Source organism: Dama dama, chromosome 30, assembly GCF_033118175.1.
Source record: "Dama dama isolate Ldn47 chromosome 30, ASM3311817v1, whole genome shotgun sequence".
In the NCBI taxonomy this organism is placed as follows: Eukaryota; Metazoa; Chordata; class Mammalia; order Artiodactyla; family Cervidae; genus Dama; species Dama dama.
This window is the reverse complement of record NC_083710.1, coordinates 29,369,114-29,384,581: the sequence shown is the minus strand read 5'-3', so window position 1 is coordinate 29,384,581 and position 15,468 is coordinate 29,369,114. Positions and strand designations below refer to the sequence as shown.

At 38.6% G+C, this 15,468-nt stretch overlaps 1 protein-coding gene across 1 annotated transcript in view; it reads left to right on the top strand.

The window, feature by feature from the left end:
* Positions 1-15,468, top strand: part of NBEA (neurobeachin) — a 649,896-nt gene that overhangs the window by 588,452 nt on the left and 45,976 nt on the right. Inside the window, exon 47 of the mRNA XM_061133617.1 lies at positions 1,099-1,251. Within this exon, the coding sequence (XP_060989600.1) occupies positions 1,099-1,251 (153 nt within the window). The remainder of the gene's footprint in view (positions 1-1,098; positions 1,252-15,468) is intronic.

Genomic DNA, 15,468 nt, shown 5'->3' with positions numbered 1-15,468 from the left:
CAGAGTCTGTTCTGTTTTGTTTGTTTGCTTGCTTGCTTGCTTTGTTTTGTGGGGTTTTTATTTTCCTTTTTGTGGCTTGGGGGGGTTTGGATTTTTTAATGTTTTTATGCATCCCTGTGTATCCATAGTGAGATTCAAATTTTGGTTACTATGCCATCCATGTTGGACATGTTACTCAAATAAATGTTCTTATAATTTTCACAGTATAAAGTTAATTTAACCCTCATCTTGATATTTGTAAAGATTAGTATTTTTCGTGTTTTTGATGGTATACATAAAAACTGTAGTTTTTTGGTTTCATTTCCTGCAGTTGTTTTTTAAAAGAAAGGACAACAAAAATTTTTTAAGGTTGTGAAATCAGTTTCTGTGGCATATTTATTCTCAATTTACACAAACCACATACTAGACATTGTGCATCAAACACAAGTTTGCCTTGAACCCAATTGTTAATGTCGTATGTACATACACTAAGTAACACAAGTTGTCTTTGCATTCAGCTTAAGAATTTACTATTCAAGTGGCATGTACTGAATATTTAAAACTTATTATGTTGCATTATCTCTTAATTTTCTTTAGTGGTAGGTATAAAAATAATTTATTTTGCCAAATTATAAAATGGAACTCTGAGTCTCTTCATGAACATCATGTATTATAATTGCCAGTGGAGTCAAAAAGAAAAGTAGAAGATGCTACATGGTTTTTAAACAATATGAGCAATATTTTAAACTTTTTTTTTAATTTTGGTATTTTAATAGTATTCAAAAAAGTGTGTTGAACAGCGTAGACTTGTAGATATGCCTTTATATACTTGTTTACTAATACTGTTGGGAACTATTATTGATTCTATAACCCATTTCTCTTAAGTAATCTGTGGCAAGATAAGATTGAAAATCTTATAGTCAAGCATATTGTAGAAGAAAAACATCTTCTTTTCTTAGGCTCTTATCTGAAGAAAATTAAATGAAGAACGGAATCAAGTAATAAAATACTGGATTTAAGTGAAGAAATTAATTCTGTTATATAGTTTTTATAAATTAATACTTCTGTTCAACTGATTTTTAAAGTGGTTTAATATGCTACATTTTTTATTCCTGGCAGGAACTAATTCCAGAATTCTATTACCTTCCGGAGATGTTTGTCAACAGTAATGGATATAATCTTGGAGTCAGAGAAGATGAAGTGGTGGTAAATGATGTTGATCTTCCCCCTTGGGCAAAAAAACCTGAAGACTTTGTACGAATCAACAGGATGGTAAGAACAATTTTGTTTTTTCTTCATCAGTCACAAGGAAGTAAAAAATATTCTGTAGTTTTATTATGTTTTTAGCTATTAACAAATTTTCATTTAACATCTATAAATACAAGGTTAATTTTTTGAGAAGAAAGAAAGGATTTTACAGTTGTCTTTAGACAGTTTTCTTTATTGTAAAGTGCATTTTCCTTTCATGAGGACTAATAAAGGAATGGTAATTCAGTTATTTTTGCTCCCTTAGGAGAAGACAATCAGATGAGCATCTGTTGACTAATGCAACATATTCTAAAATGCTTGACATTAATGCCCATTCCTTATTTTTGTCTACTGGCTGTATCTGTTCTCTTTCTTCACTCATAAAATATTCAAAACAAAATAGTGTACATTTAGAACATACTTGTCTGTAAGAAATTGTAAGCTGTGAAACATACCTTAAAGTATCATGCACTTGACTTTAAGAGAACACTCATACTGTAAACGTTCTTAGACAGAAAATGCCATTGCTTTTTAAGTCTGTATGACAGATGTCTGGTGTAAAAGAATGTGTAGATATTGATAGAGTGTTTGCATGTGGTTATTTTATAGATTTTAATATATTTATCCATATTTAAGTAGATTTTAGTCTCAGTGTGGTTTTGCTGTATGGAATGAGCTGATTTACCTAACAGCCTCTCTAGTGTTCTTGTTCTGGTTCTTAGCCAATTGAAGAATTAGATCAATAAACTCAATGACCTAAAATATATTTTTAACCCTGTTTCACTCCCAGTTTTTTCCAGCTAGCCCATAAATATGTTTTATTTTGTTTTGACAGTATATTTATTTGAATTAGAATCCAAATAATGCCCACATATTAGAGTGGATCTCACATATCCCCGAGTCCCTTCTTCTGTAAGAGCTGTGTAATTCACATATATCACACAGATATAATTCACATACCATGCAAGTCAACCAATTAAAGTTTAAAAAGAAATGGGTTTTAGTCTACTCATAGAGTTCTGCAACCATCACCACACTCAATTATGAACATTTTTATTATCCTGTAAAGAAACCCAATTCCCTTTAGCATCCTCACGACTTCCCCATTCTTCCAACCAGCCCTTGGCAACCACTAATCTACTTTCTGTCTCTATAAAGATTTGCCTTTTCCGGATATTTTGCATAAACAGGATCAGAAAGTATATGATCCCTTGCTCTACCCTACCCCTGATTTTTTTTTCTTTGTTTTTTTCCTACCCCTGATTTTATGTCTCTTTTTGCCACTGTCAGTCACATGCTTCCTTCAATTTTAGAGCTATCTTTTCTGTCTCCAAGAAATATTTTACTTTCAATATACTTATTCTAGAAAGTTGGTACTAAGGCAGTAGACTCAGTTGAAAGACTCATTTAACCTATCTTTAAAGTTACTAAATAGATAATCTGTAACCTAGTCTCATCCTGAGGTAATATTTTGTACACATGCATGTGTGCTCAGTCATGTCCGACTGCTTGTGACCCCGTGGGCTGTAGCATGCCAGGCTCCTCTGTCCGTGGGATTTTCCAGGCAAGAATACTAGAGTGGGTTGCCATTTCCTTCTCTAGGGGATCTTCCTGACCCAGTGATGGAACCTGTGTCTCCTGCATTGGCAGGCAATTTCTTCACCATTGAGCCACCTAGGAAGTGAGGTGATATCATGTAAGACCTAAATTTTTTGTAGGATTTCTCTTACTTCTCAATCTATAAGTTGGTACTTTTGGATATATGTTGTAATTTTACAACATATACTATCTTCTTGAGCCATACATTTATCTCTTCAGTTTATCTTTTTAATGTGAAGGATTTATACTTTAACAATGTATGTTTCTAAGAATCTATGCTTATCTTTAGAACAGGTAGTCCATTGTTACCACAGTACCCTTACATACTTGAATTTGTTATTGTCGTCATTTAGTTGCTAAGTTGTGTCTGACTCTTTTGTGACCCTGCGGTCTGTAGCCACCAGGCTCCTCTGTCCATAGGATTTCCCAGGCAAGAATACTGGAGTGGGTTGCCATTTCCTTTTCCAAGGGATCTTTCTGATTCAGGGATCAAACTCATGTCTCCTGCATTGCAGGTGGATTCTTTACTACTGAGCCACCAGGGAAGCCCCACATACTTAAATATTGACTATGATATCAGTGTAAAGATACTACATCTACAAATTCAGCCCTAGAACCCACTGCGTACTGAGTGGTGTCCGAGTTGAGTGAGTCTCAGTTTCTCGGTCATATCTGCCCTGCTGGCTGCAGTAGTATTTAGTCACCAAATATTTGCTGAGTGAATCACATAGGGGCAGTAAGGATTTTAGCATACTGTCTAGTTAGATCCAAACCAGTGAAGTAAAACAAATCTTTCACTCAGGCAAGCAAAGTAGCAAAAATTGTTGGACCACTTTTCTCTTTCTCATGATGTTGATTGAACTGATTGAGCACAGGTTTTCATGTGGGCACTGATAATTAATAAGTGCCAGGTGTTTATATTAGAGAGAGATTCACTTAGGGTTTAAAAGTTCCCTGGCTCTGGAATTGAAGCTCTGCCATTTACTAGCTTCATTGCCCTGAGCAAATTATGAGATATGTTTTGTCCTCACATGTCTCATCTGTAAGGTGGGAATACCTTATATATGGTTTTTTTTTTTTAATTTAAAGCATTATTTATCATAAATTTACTTGTACAATTTAATGATTTTTAATATATTTACAGAGTTGTGTGACCATCACCAAAATCTAATTTTAGAACATTGCTTTTACCCCAGAAAGAGCCTGTGCCCACCCCCAACCCCAGACAGCCATTAATCTCTTTTCAATTCCCTTGATTTGCCTCTTCTGGATATTTTACTTAAATAGACCCATACAATATGTGTTATTTTGTGTTTGACATCTTTCACTTAGCGTAGTTTTTGAGGTCCATCCATGTTGTAGTGTATATCAATTCTTTGTTCCTCTTTTTCGTAACAATGCTCCACATTTTGTTTATCCATTCATCAGTTAATGAACTTTTGGGTTCTTTCCACTTTTGGGCTGTTAGGAACAATGCTACTATAAGCATTCCAATGGACGTCTCTATATGGACAAGTTTTTGTCCTTGCTTTGGGGTTTATACCCAGCAATAGAATTGCTCAGTTCAGTTCAGTTCAGTCACTCAATCATGTCCAACTATTGGCGACCCGATGGACTGCAGCATGCCAGGCCTCCCATCACCAACTCCTGAAACTTGCTAAAACTCATGTCCATCAAGAAGGTGAGGCCATCCAGCCGTCTCATCCTCAGTAATCCCCTTCTCCTCCTTCCTTCAGTTTCTCCCAGCATCAGGGTCTTTTCCAGTGACTCAGTTCTTCACATCAGGTGGCCGAAGTATTGGAGTTTCAGCTTTAGCGTGAATCCTTCCAATGAATATTCAGGGATGATTTCCTATAGGATTGACTGCTTGGATCTCCTTGCAGTCCAGGGGATTCTCAAGAGTCTTCTCCAACACCACAGTTCAAAAGTATCAATTCTTTGGCACTCAGCTTTCTTTATAGTCCAGCTCTCACATCGGTACATGACCACTGGAAAAACCATTGCTTTGACTAGATGGACCTTTGTTGACCAAGTAATGTCTCTGGTTTTCAGTATGCTGTCTAGGTTGGTCATAGCTTTGCTTCCAAGAAGCAAGTGTCTTTTTATTTCATGGCTGCAGTCACCATCAGCAGTGATTTTGGAGCCCATTATATCTACTACTGTGGGCAAGAATCCCTTAGAAGAAATGGAGTAGCACATAGTCAACAAAAGAGTACGAAATGTAGTACTTGGGTGCAGTCTCAAAAATGACAAAATGATCTCTGTTTGTTTCCAAGACAAACCATTAAATTTCACAGTAATCCAAGTCTGTGCCCCAACCAGTAATGCTGAAGAAGCTGAAGTTGAACAGTTCTATGAAGACCTACAAGACCTTATAGAACTAACACCCAAAAAAGATGTCATTTTCATTATAGGGGACTGGAATGCAAAAGTAGGAAGTCAAAAGATAACTGGAATAACAGGCAAATTTGGCCTTGGAGTACAAAATGAAGCAGGGTAAAGGCTAATAGAGTTTTGCCAAGAGAATGCACTGGTCATAGGAAACACCCTCTTCCAACAACACAAGAGAAGATTTACACATGGACATCACCAGATGGTCAGTACAGAAATCAGACTGATTATCTTCTTTATATCCAAAGATGGAAAAGCTGTATACAGTCAGCAAAAACAAGACCAGGAGCTGACTGTGGCTCACATCATGAACTCCTTATTGCAAAATTCAGACTTAAAATGCAGAATTGCTGAGTCATGTGTTAAATTTATGTTTAGCTTTTTAAGAAATTAGCTGTTAGCAAAGTGATTGTGTATCTTACATTCCTACTAGCAATGTATGACTGTTCTAGTTCCTCCATATCCTCTTCAACACTTGTTATTTTCTGAATACAGTGCTTCTTCAAAATAAACCTATTTCATATTCACTGTAAACATAATATCAACCTTAATGTTCAGTGTACTAGGAACTAGGATTGTGTATAATATGGTAAGGTAACTATTTCTCAAACATTTGCTTTCTCTCTCCAAAAGAATAAGTTTTATAACTAAAATATGAGAAATAAATACATGTGCATTTCTGAAAATGGCATAAAACATTTTTATGATAAATAATAAGTTCCAGTTCACAGGTGGCTCAGTGGTAAAAAATCTGCCTGCTAATGCTGGACATGCAGGAGACTCGGGTTCAATGGCTGGGTTGGAAAGATCCCCTGGAGGAGGAAATAGCAACCCACTCCAGTATTCTTGCCTGGAGAATCCCGTGGACAGAGGAGCCTGCCGGGCTACAGTTCATAGTGTCACAAAGAAGCAAATGCAACTGAGCACGCAATAAGTTCCAACTCGGTTTCAGGAAGAAATGAAAGAAGCAAAGCACCATATTTTTTCTCTATTCAAAAACAGTTCTTGGTATCTTTTAAGCATTAATGAATTTCATAAGGCTTGTGAACTGAACCTATTCTCCATAGAATGAAAGACTTTACACAAAATTCTTTGTGTAAATTTATTTGGGGAAGTCAAACTGCCTGCATCTTGGTTCCCGGAGGCACGAGCAGGCAGTGCCAGGTTGAATCAATCCTATATGGGAGGTGCCTAGCCAGCACATAATAGGTGGCTTGAGAAGGGGTTATTCTTTGGGTCTTCTTTCCATGGGTTTTCCTTGAAGGGTTTTTCTTGAAGGATAGAAAGGGAAAGCTACCACATGCATCAGCAAGATTCTGTGTCTGTAGCCGCCATTCTTGGTGTATCAGAATTGAGCCAAAGGCCAGACACAAGCCTGCTGCCTCTGGGAAGATTCTTAATGCATCAGAGCTATCAAAAGACACCTTCCAAGTGTAGCTGGTGTGTCTAACAACTGCTGTCCTGTCTCAGGGTCTCCTGTACTGCTTTTCTTTAAATTGAAGTTTTCCTTCACAGCATCCTGTTCATAATCTCCTTTGCTCCAACTTCTGGTCCATTTTCCCATCATACTGATGGGAAATAATCATACTGATATTATGAAGAAATAGTCATCTGTGTTAAAACTGGAAAATGTAACCAGCTATCTACCTCTCTTCTTTTTTGCTGAAGAAATATTTACTAGATGAATCTTTCTATAATATACAAAGCCTGGGTGGTAATGTAAAATACAGAAGTATTTAAATTTTCATGAGTTTTCCATGAATTCTATGAATACAACATCCATTTTTTAAATATTATTTTGTAACATTAAAAGTTTCTATCTTTATACTGGCTCTGAAGCTCATACAGGATTTAGTACTTATGAAATGGGTTTAGAGAAAATGTGCTTTAGTATATTTATAATTTGGACTGGGATTATCTTCAGTGATTTGAAGGAGTTCTTTGTAATGAGCCTCAGGTAAAAAATGAAAATGTCATACAGCCCAAAGAAATGACACTCACAGTACCACAAAAGGCCTTCAGCTCTTGGGTGGATTAATATTCCACATCCATACAAAGGAGCATTCCCTCCGTCTTCAATCAGGCTGTTGTTAACAACTTAAAGGCAAAGTAGACAAAAATAATGTTGTAAAAAGAGATATCATTGATTATAAATGATCAGTTTCATTATTCTATGCCAACAATTAAAAAGGTATTTGATGCATTTGTAGCCGTCTTTACATCCTGACAGCTTCATTTCCTTTTCTTATTTTTTTTAAATGAAGCAGTATTTGGATTTTTGAATGATATATTTCTTTTAGTCCATTTTTTTAGTTATAATTGATTGCAGTTGTTTATATTTTGTAAATACAGTGACAAGCTTTGTGTTTCACTGAAGAACTGTGACATTCAAAATTTGGCTTCATTAGCAAACCTGGAAGAGTCATAGAGACACTCTGAGTAGGCATTTCAATAAATTCTCAGTGCATGGAGTTCATACATCAAGAATCGGTTTAATTTATCCATGAGAAGCTAGGCTGATTGCAACCGACGCACTCATGAAACATTAATAAAGCACTGTGTTCAGTTCTAACATGATTATAATCTGACCTCCTCACAAAGGGCAGAAGTAGAAAGTATCTCTGATAACATTACCCTAATGCTGGGTTCATCAATCATAATCTGCCCTTTCTTAAACTTTGTCTTAGAAGAAGGGCTTCCATGGATGTGCACTGCTGACCTCCCCAACCCTCCGCTCAGCGCGATCCAGGTTCTGTTTGCAGAGCAGGCCGGTGCACTGAGGCAGAGAGCGCAATGCCATGGCGTTTTCCTTTGCATGTGTCACATCCTTTACAAAGTGTCTTTTGTAATAGGTGAAGATCGGCATTTAGGGTATATTGTACCTTGCTTGAAGATGAAGTTTAGCAAATAGCATAACATAAGAATTACTGGCAGTCTTGAAAAATAGATAGGGCTTCCCTAGTGGCTCAGTCAGTTAAGAATCTGCCTGCAATGCAGGACACCCAGGCTCAATCCCTGGGTCAGAAAGATCCCCTGGAGAAAGGAATGGTAACCCACTCCAGTATTCTTGCCTGGGAAACACCATGAACAGAGGAACCTGGTGGAACCTACAGTCCATGGGTTGCAAAGAGTCGGACATGATTTAGTGACTAAACCAGCACCACTGTGATAGTTACATTGTGTGTGAGCGCCCGCTCTGCCACTTGTTAGCCAGGACACTCTGGACGAATAGGGTATCCTTATCCCTCGGAGCTTCAGAGCATCCTTATCTCTGAAACTGGGGATTTGCGGGTCATGTAACCTTTGTTGAGAGCCAGTTCTGAACAAGGATGGAAAACACAGAGAAGATGTGGTCATGAATCGTACTCTGAATCAGGCTAGAGTAAAGTAGAGGGATCCCTTCATTTACCCCAGTCTTCACACTGCCCTGGGCTCTGGAGATACAAGCATGAGCAGCACAGGCAGTGGCCATTCAGAAGCTCACCCTCTGGCTAGGAACCCACACGAGGAAACACACAGGCTCAGTCAGTGCTCAGCCAGCAGGTGACTACGAGAGCTCCAGGTGCTATCTTGTATGTTTGGGGTATAGTAGCAGTGAACAGAGAGAGATCTCTGCCCTCATAGAGCTTCCTCTTGACCAAAGAGAGATGGGTGATAAACAGAAATTAATAAGTAAAGTATCTGGTATTTTCGCAGGTGATCAGTACTGTGGAAAAAAAGAAGTAGTGCAAAGCAAAGGGATCAGAAATATGAAAGTGGATGTCAGATTTTACCTGTGTTCTGAGAGTATCTCTCAGGCTGCAGTTCTGGGAATGAACTGTTGAGGCACAGGGTAGCTTCAGCACATCTGTTAGGAGGTCCTGGGAGAGGGGATAGTGACTTGGCCCGGTGTGGTAGCCGTGAAGGTAGTAAGAAGCTGATCAGCTCCAGAGAATTTTTAAGTTAGAGCCAACAGTTTCCCTCTGCAACTTCCTCGCAGTGGCCGTTTTCCTTCAGATTTCTCTAGTCCCACAGAGTCAGATAAAGAAAGGTTGGGGGCCAGGTGTACAGACTCATGATGGCTAGAGCAGCAAAGAGACAGCCACTGCATTTTGGTTCTTTTTTCTAGGATGGGGGAAGGGGATAATGGGGGAGGGTGGTTAGTGCCTATCAGTTTTAACAGAAATTTGAGTGTCAGGAAAAGCCCAAGTCAACAAATCTTCTACCAAACTGTGGTCTTTTTTAAGTACATGCCTTATTTATCCATCTGTATATCCTCCAAGGCTGGCGCCTAGCATGCAGGAGGTGGCCTGTAGGTTGGGACGGGGCTCACTCTGATTATTTGCATTTCAGTGGGATGTGCTGGAGGTCAGAGATCTTGCCTTGTTTATCGAAGTCTCCCTGGGGACACTTCCTGGTACATAAGAGGTGCTCCATATGGAATGAATAAATGATGAATGAATGAATGGTCCCCCCCCCCCCCCCCCCGCCGTTTGAGATCTTCTTCCTTCAGATGCCCTTACAGTTCACTCCCTCCTTGTAGTCCTTAATTGTCACAAACTCGAGGACACTTTCTATGACTACCTGCTCTAAATCAGCAATCCACTTCCCATGAATACATATCTCTTGACTTTCTTTTTCCCTTAACATTTATCACCTCTCGACATACTCTCCAACTCACTAATAATCTTGGCCTTGGTCAGTCTTTTTCTCTCTGCCAAGGAATTTGTCTCTAATCCTAAGATCTGCAGTAGTGTCTGGCACATCACAGATCGTCTGTCAGTATTTGTTGAATGAATGAATGAATGAATTTCCCACTCACCCTCATTTCCTGACATTCCTTCCTTCTTTTTGTGACCAACACATCTTTCCCATAGTTTAAATAGTCACCCGATAAATATTTATTATTTAATGCTGAGTTAGGAGCTATAGGAAATCGAATAGAAGCTTTAGATACAGTCTCTACATTCCAAATGCTTAGATTCTAATTGAGAATGTAGTGTGGCCTCTTTGAAACAATTAAGTGTTAATCAGTAATAACCCCATTCCTTTGTCTGGCACTTTACAATTTATATGCAAATTGATTTTCACAAGTAAATTTGTGTATATTATTTACTACATTAAACAAGAGGGTACTCATGATAAGTGTCATAAAAATTCATATAAGACTTCATAGACTGAGGTGGAGAACTCAGAAAACAGACATTGTACTTGAGTGAGGATGTCTCGGACTTGAAAAAGAAGCAGCAGGATGAACTGCTTTCATGTTAAGGGGGAAGGATCAACAGAAGTTCAGAGGTCATACCAGCTGCTATGTGCCCAGGGCTGTAAATTATGCTGCTGGAGCCAAGGATTTGTGTCTAGAAGCCTAAAGAAATAGTGGGAGAGGGTGGGATCAAGGTTTGAAAGGTCTTAGGGGTCAGTAAAGTTTACACTGAATGTGTTTTGCCAGGAGGAGCCTTGGAAGATTTGAAATCAAGGATGACAGTAAGAGCTGATGGTTTCAGAAATCTGTTCCGCCAGCAGGATGCAGGACCTGGAGTGGAGGAGGAGGTCAAAGGCTGACAGTAGCCCATGTGGAGAGCAGTGAGAGCTCAGGCTAGGACAGTGCTAGCAGGAACGGAAAATAATGCAGTGCATTATACGCCCAGAAAGCAATCAAGTTAAGAGAATAATTTAAGCCCTCCAAAATAAATATTTAAAACAAACTTACTACTTCATGTCAAATGGAAGGAAGAAAAGTGGAAACAGTGGCAAAGTTTGTTTTCTTGGGCTTCAAAATCACTGCCAACGGTAACTGCAGCCATGAAACTAAAAAACAGTTGCTCCTTGGAAGGAGAGCTATGACAAAGCTAGACAGCATATTAAAAAGTAGAGACATCACTTTGCCGATAGAGGTCCATATCGTCAAAGCTATGGTTTTTCCAGTAGTCATCTACAGATGTGAAAGTTGGATCATAAAGAAGGCTGAGCGCTGAAGAACTGATGCTTTCAAAGTGTAGTATAGAAGACTTGAGAGTCCCTTGGACATCATGGAGATCAAACCAGTCAGTCCTAAAGGGTATCAATCCTGAATATTCACTGGAAGGACTGATTCTGAAGTTCTAATACTCTGGTCACCTGATGCAAAGATCTGACTCATTGGAAAAGACCCTGATGCTAGGAAGGATTGAAGGCAAAAGGAGAAGGGGGTGGCAGAGGATGAGATTGTTAGATAGCATCACCAACTCAATGGACATGAATTTGAGCAAACTCTGGGAGATAATGAAGGACAGGGAAACCTGGAGTGCTGCAGTCCATGGAGTTGCAAAGACTTGGACACGATTTAGCAATTGAACAACAGATGTTATGTTTATTTAAAATAATTACAGTCCCTGGTTTCTGAACTAAGATCCTGCAAGCTGCATGGTGCAGCCAAAAAATAAGTCTTTCACTAGGTCATTACTATAACTTTAATTTAATCACGAAGAGAAACCAGCATAGACACTACAGAAGAAGTAGCAATATGAATTTGTCATTGTCCACGAGAATATATGCAACTCTATTTGGTTAGATTTTCCAGCATCAGAAGCAGATTTTTGAGACAATAAGAGAAAGGGCTTGGAAATGTTCCTCTTCTAGTCTAGAAGAAGAAATAGAAATTCTATATTCTTAAATAGAAAATAACATTCTCTCCTCACAGTTAATTCCACTAGCCTCATTTCCTTTTTCCTAAGTTTCTGAGCTGCTTTGTCCTAAACCTGCCAGAGAAAGAATTCTCTGCAATCTAATACCCACGGGACAATATGAAAATTAGAATTAGGTAACTATTATTCATCTAAGAGATATCCTCTCTGGTTCAAATCTCACTCTTTATTTCCTTCCTCTCAGATCCCCAGGGTAGTATTATGGATTGGGAATTGGTTTATCTGGGCTTAAAGCAATTGCTTCTGCTTTTAGATATGCAGGAAGAGGGTGAAACAAGCTATTAAGACCATTATAACCCTAATAGCTCAGTAATCAAGTATTTCTTTCTGTTTTTCAATTGTGTTTGCAATAAAATCTTGTTTCAAAGTCCAAAATGGGTTCATGCATGAAAACACAGTTCTAAAGAGAACAAATAAGTAGATATAGCATATATTTACTAACAGATTAATACTGTCTCAGTGTCAGGTTTCAACTTTAGATAGGTCTTTATGCTTCAATTATGTGATATCTAAAATTCAGTTCTTAGATACGCATTTGATATAGAACCAGATTTAGCTTTTAAGTGCTTTGACTGGATTTTCTTTTCTTTTTCCTACAGTGATTAGCAAGACAGTCTATAAGATTATCTGTTTAATCTGTTAGCTGATTATTCCTTTGTCATTTAATTTTATAACCCCCCCCCAAAAAAAAAACCTGAGGCAAAATTAGTTTTTATTGTTTGTTTACTAATTCACTCTACTATCTAATATATAGAATAGATTAGGGTAAGTAAGTACAGGCATAGAATTTTTTGAATGTAATTAAAGATTTTTGTACAGAGCCATGAACTGATAAGTTTGAAAACTGAGATGGAATGGATAAATATCAGGAGAAATACCAAATGTCAAAATTGGCGCAAGAAGACCTTACAAACCTTAAAGAAATTTAAATAGTAAATCTTTCCAGCCCCCGGAATATCCAAAGCCATATTATTTTATAGGTGAATTCTACCAGATTTTTAAGAGATAAAGAATTGCTTTCTTAGGCAGATTATTCTAGAAAACGTAACAAGCCATTCAGCTCATTTTATGAGACTACTGTGATCCTGATTCCAAAGTAGTTAAAGGGAAGGAAAGGAAAAAATTAATAGGGCTGATTCATGTATGGATATAAGTATGAAAACTATGGGTAATAGTATCACTAAGTAATAATAGTCTAATAGCCCAGTAATTCTAAATCTATATTAAATGTGTGTGTGTGTGTGTGTACATTGACACTTTTAAGATCAGAGAAAAGACAGTGATATCCCATGTCACAACTGTTGTTTAATATAGTTCTTAAAGTTGAGAACACTTCCACAAGAAAAAATAAAGACGTTAACTAGTGAGAGTCACCAGGAACATGATCAACGTATAGACATCAATATCATTTTTCTATGTCATCTATAACTGAGTTGAAAATATAATTTTTAAAATGTTACAGTTGTATCAAAATTTACGAACTTCCTGGGAATTAACTTAATCAGGGTTACCCATGTCCTTTATGTCATGGTCCATGCGCGGGCTGGAAAAGAATTTCCAGACACGTGACAGAATGAGAGGGAAATAAAGTTCACTAAAGTGGGAGATGCCATTAGAACAGCCAGCCAGCTCAGGGGAGAGCCGACATTGAACAGGTGTCCTCAGTCCATCTTTAGAGCCAGGGCACAAGGAGCAGGATAGGGGTCTTGAGGATCATTTGCTGATTGTATGAGGCATGTATACTGGGTGGGGGAAGAGTAAGGCAAATACTTTCTCCCTGTGGGGTAGGGTGATGGACAGGGAGGCTTGACATGCTGTGGTTCATGGGGTCACAGAGAGTCGGACACGACTGAGTGACTGAACTGAACTGAACTGATGGGGTAGGAGGGGAGACAGGTTATACTGCTCAGGAGGACTTGAAATTCATTAATAGTTAACAACATGAGGGAGGGATGGATGTAAGGGTCTTGTTTTTTCCATTCCTGCATTCCAAGGCCCTCTTTGGGTTTATTTTTTCTGTTTTTTCATCCTTGGGACGCCACACTTTATAGAGAAAATGTTAATTTTTATATTTAATAAAGTGATCTGTTTAAATAAAGAGACATCCTGAGACTATGGATGGGAAAACCTAATATCAGTTTTCTCAGATTAACCTATACATTTATCATAATCCCAATCAAAATTATTTTGATGTATCTATACACTTATTGTGAAAGTCGCAGGAAAGAATTGTTGTTGCTTAGTCACTAAGTCCGGGAGAAGGCAATGGCACCCCACTCCAGTACTCTTGCCTGGAAAATCCTATGGACGGAGGAGCTTGATGGGCTGCAGTCCGTGGGGTCGTGAAGAGTCAGACACGACTGAGAGACTTCACTTTCACTTTTCACTTTCATGCATTGGAGAAGGAAATGGCAACCCACTGCAGTGTTCCTGCCTGGAGAATCCCAGGGACGGGGGAGCCTGGTGGGCTGCCGTCTCTGGGGTCGCACAGAGTCGGACACGACTGAAGCGACGTAGCAGCAGCAGCAGTCACTAAGTCATGTCTGACCCTTTTGTTACCCCATGGAAGTAGCCCTCCAGGCTCCTTCTGTCTGTAGGGTTTCCCAGGCAAGAATGATGGAGTGGGTCACCATTTCCTTCTCCAGGGGATCTTGACAACCAGGGATTGAACCCAGGTTCCCTGCATTGGCAGGTGTATTCTTTACCACTGAGCCACCAGGGAAGCAAGCCCACAGGAAAGAATAAAGGTCCACAAATAGCTGAGTTGGCTCTTAAAAGGATGAATCTACCAGATACTAAGATATCTAAGAAATAAAGATAAATTAAGATAACAGTAGAACTAAAAGGATCAAAGAGCTGGAGGCACACACATGTCTAGACAGACAGATAACAGGTAGGAACATAGGTGGGTAGATGATAGATAGAAGAGGGAAAAAGCAAAAAGAAGGAAGGTAGAAAGGGAAGAAGGGTTGTATTGCTTTTTCTATTAATAGGAAGAATATTATATTAACTGTAAACAATAGAAGCTTTATATCTTTGTTTCAAATATACAAGCACTAAAGATGAAAGCGGACATTGCTTAAGAAACGTGTGTTTGTTTAATATACGGTTTTGGAAAAACTGACTTACTATAGTAACAAAAATTATACTGGATCTCTACAGCATATTAAAAAGCAGAGACATTACTTTGCCAACAAAGGTCCGTCTAGTCTAAAGCTATGATTTTTCCAGTAGTCCTGTATGGATGTGAGAGTTAGACTATAAAGAAAGCTGAGTGCCAAAGAATTAATGCTTTTGAACTGTGGTGTTGGAGAAGACTCTTGAGAGCCCCTTGGACTGCAAGGAGATCCAACCAGTCCATCCTAAAGGAAATCAGTCCTGGATATTCATTGGAAGGAATCATGCTGACACTGAAACTCCAATACGTTGGCCCCCAGATGCAAAGAACTGACTCATTGGGAAAGACCCTGATGCTGGGAAAGATTGAAGGCAGGAGGAGAAGGGGACAGTAGAGGATGAGATGGTTGGATGACATCACCGACTCGATGGACATGAGTTTGACCAAGCTCTGGGAGTTGGTGATGGA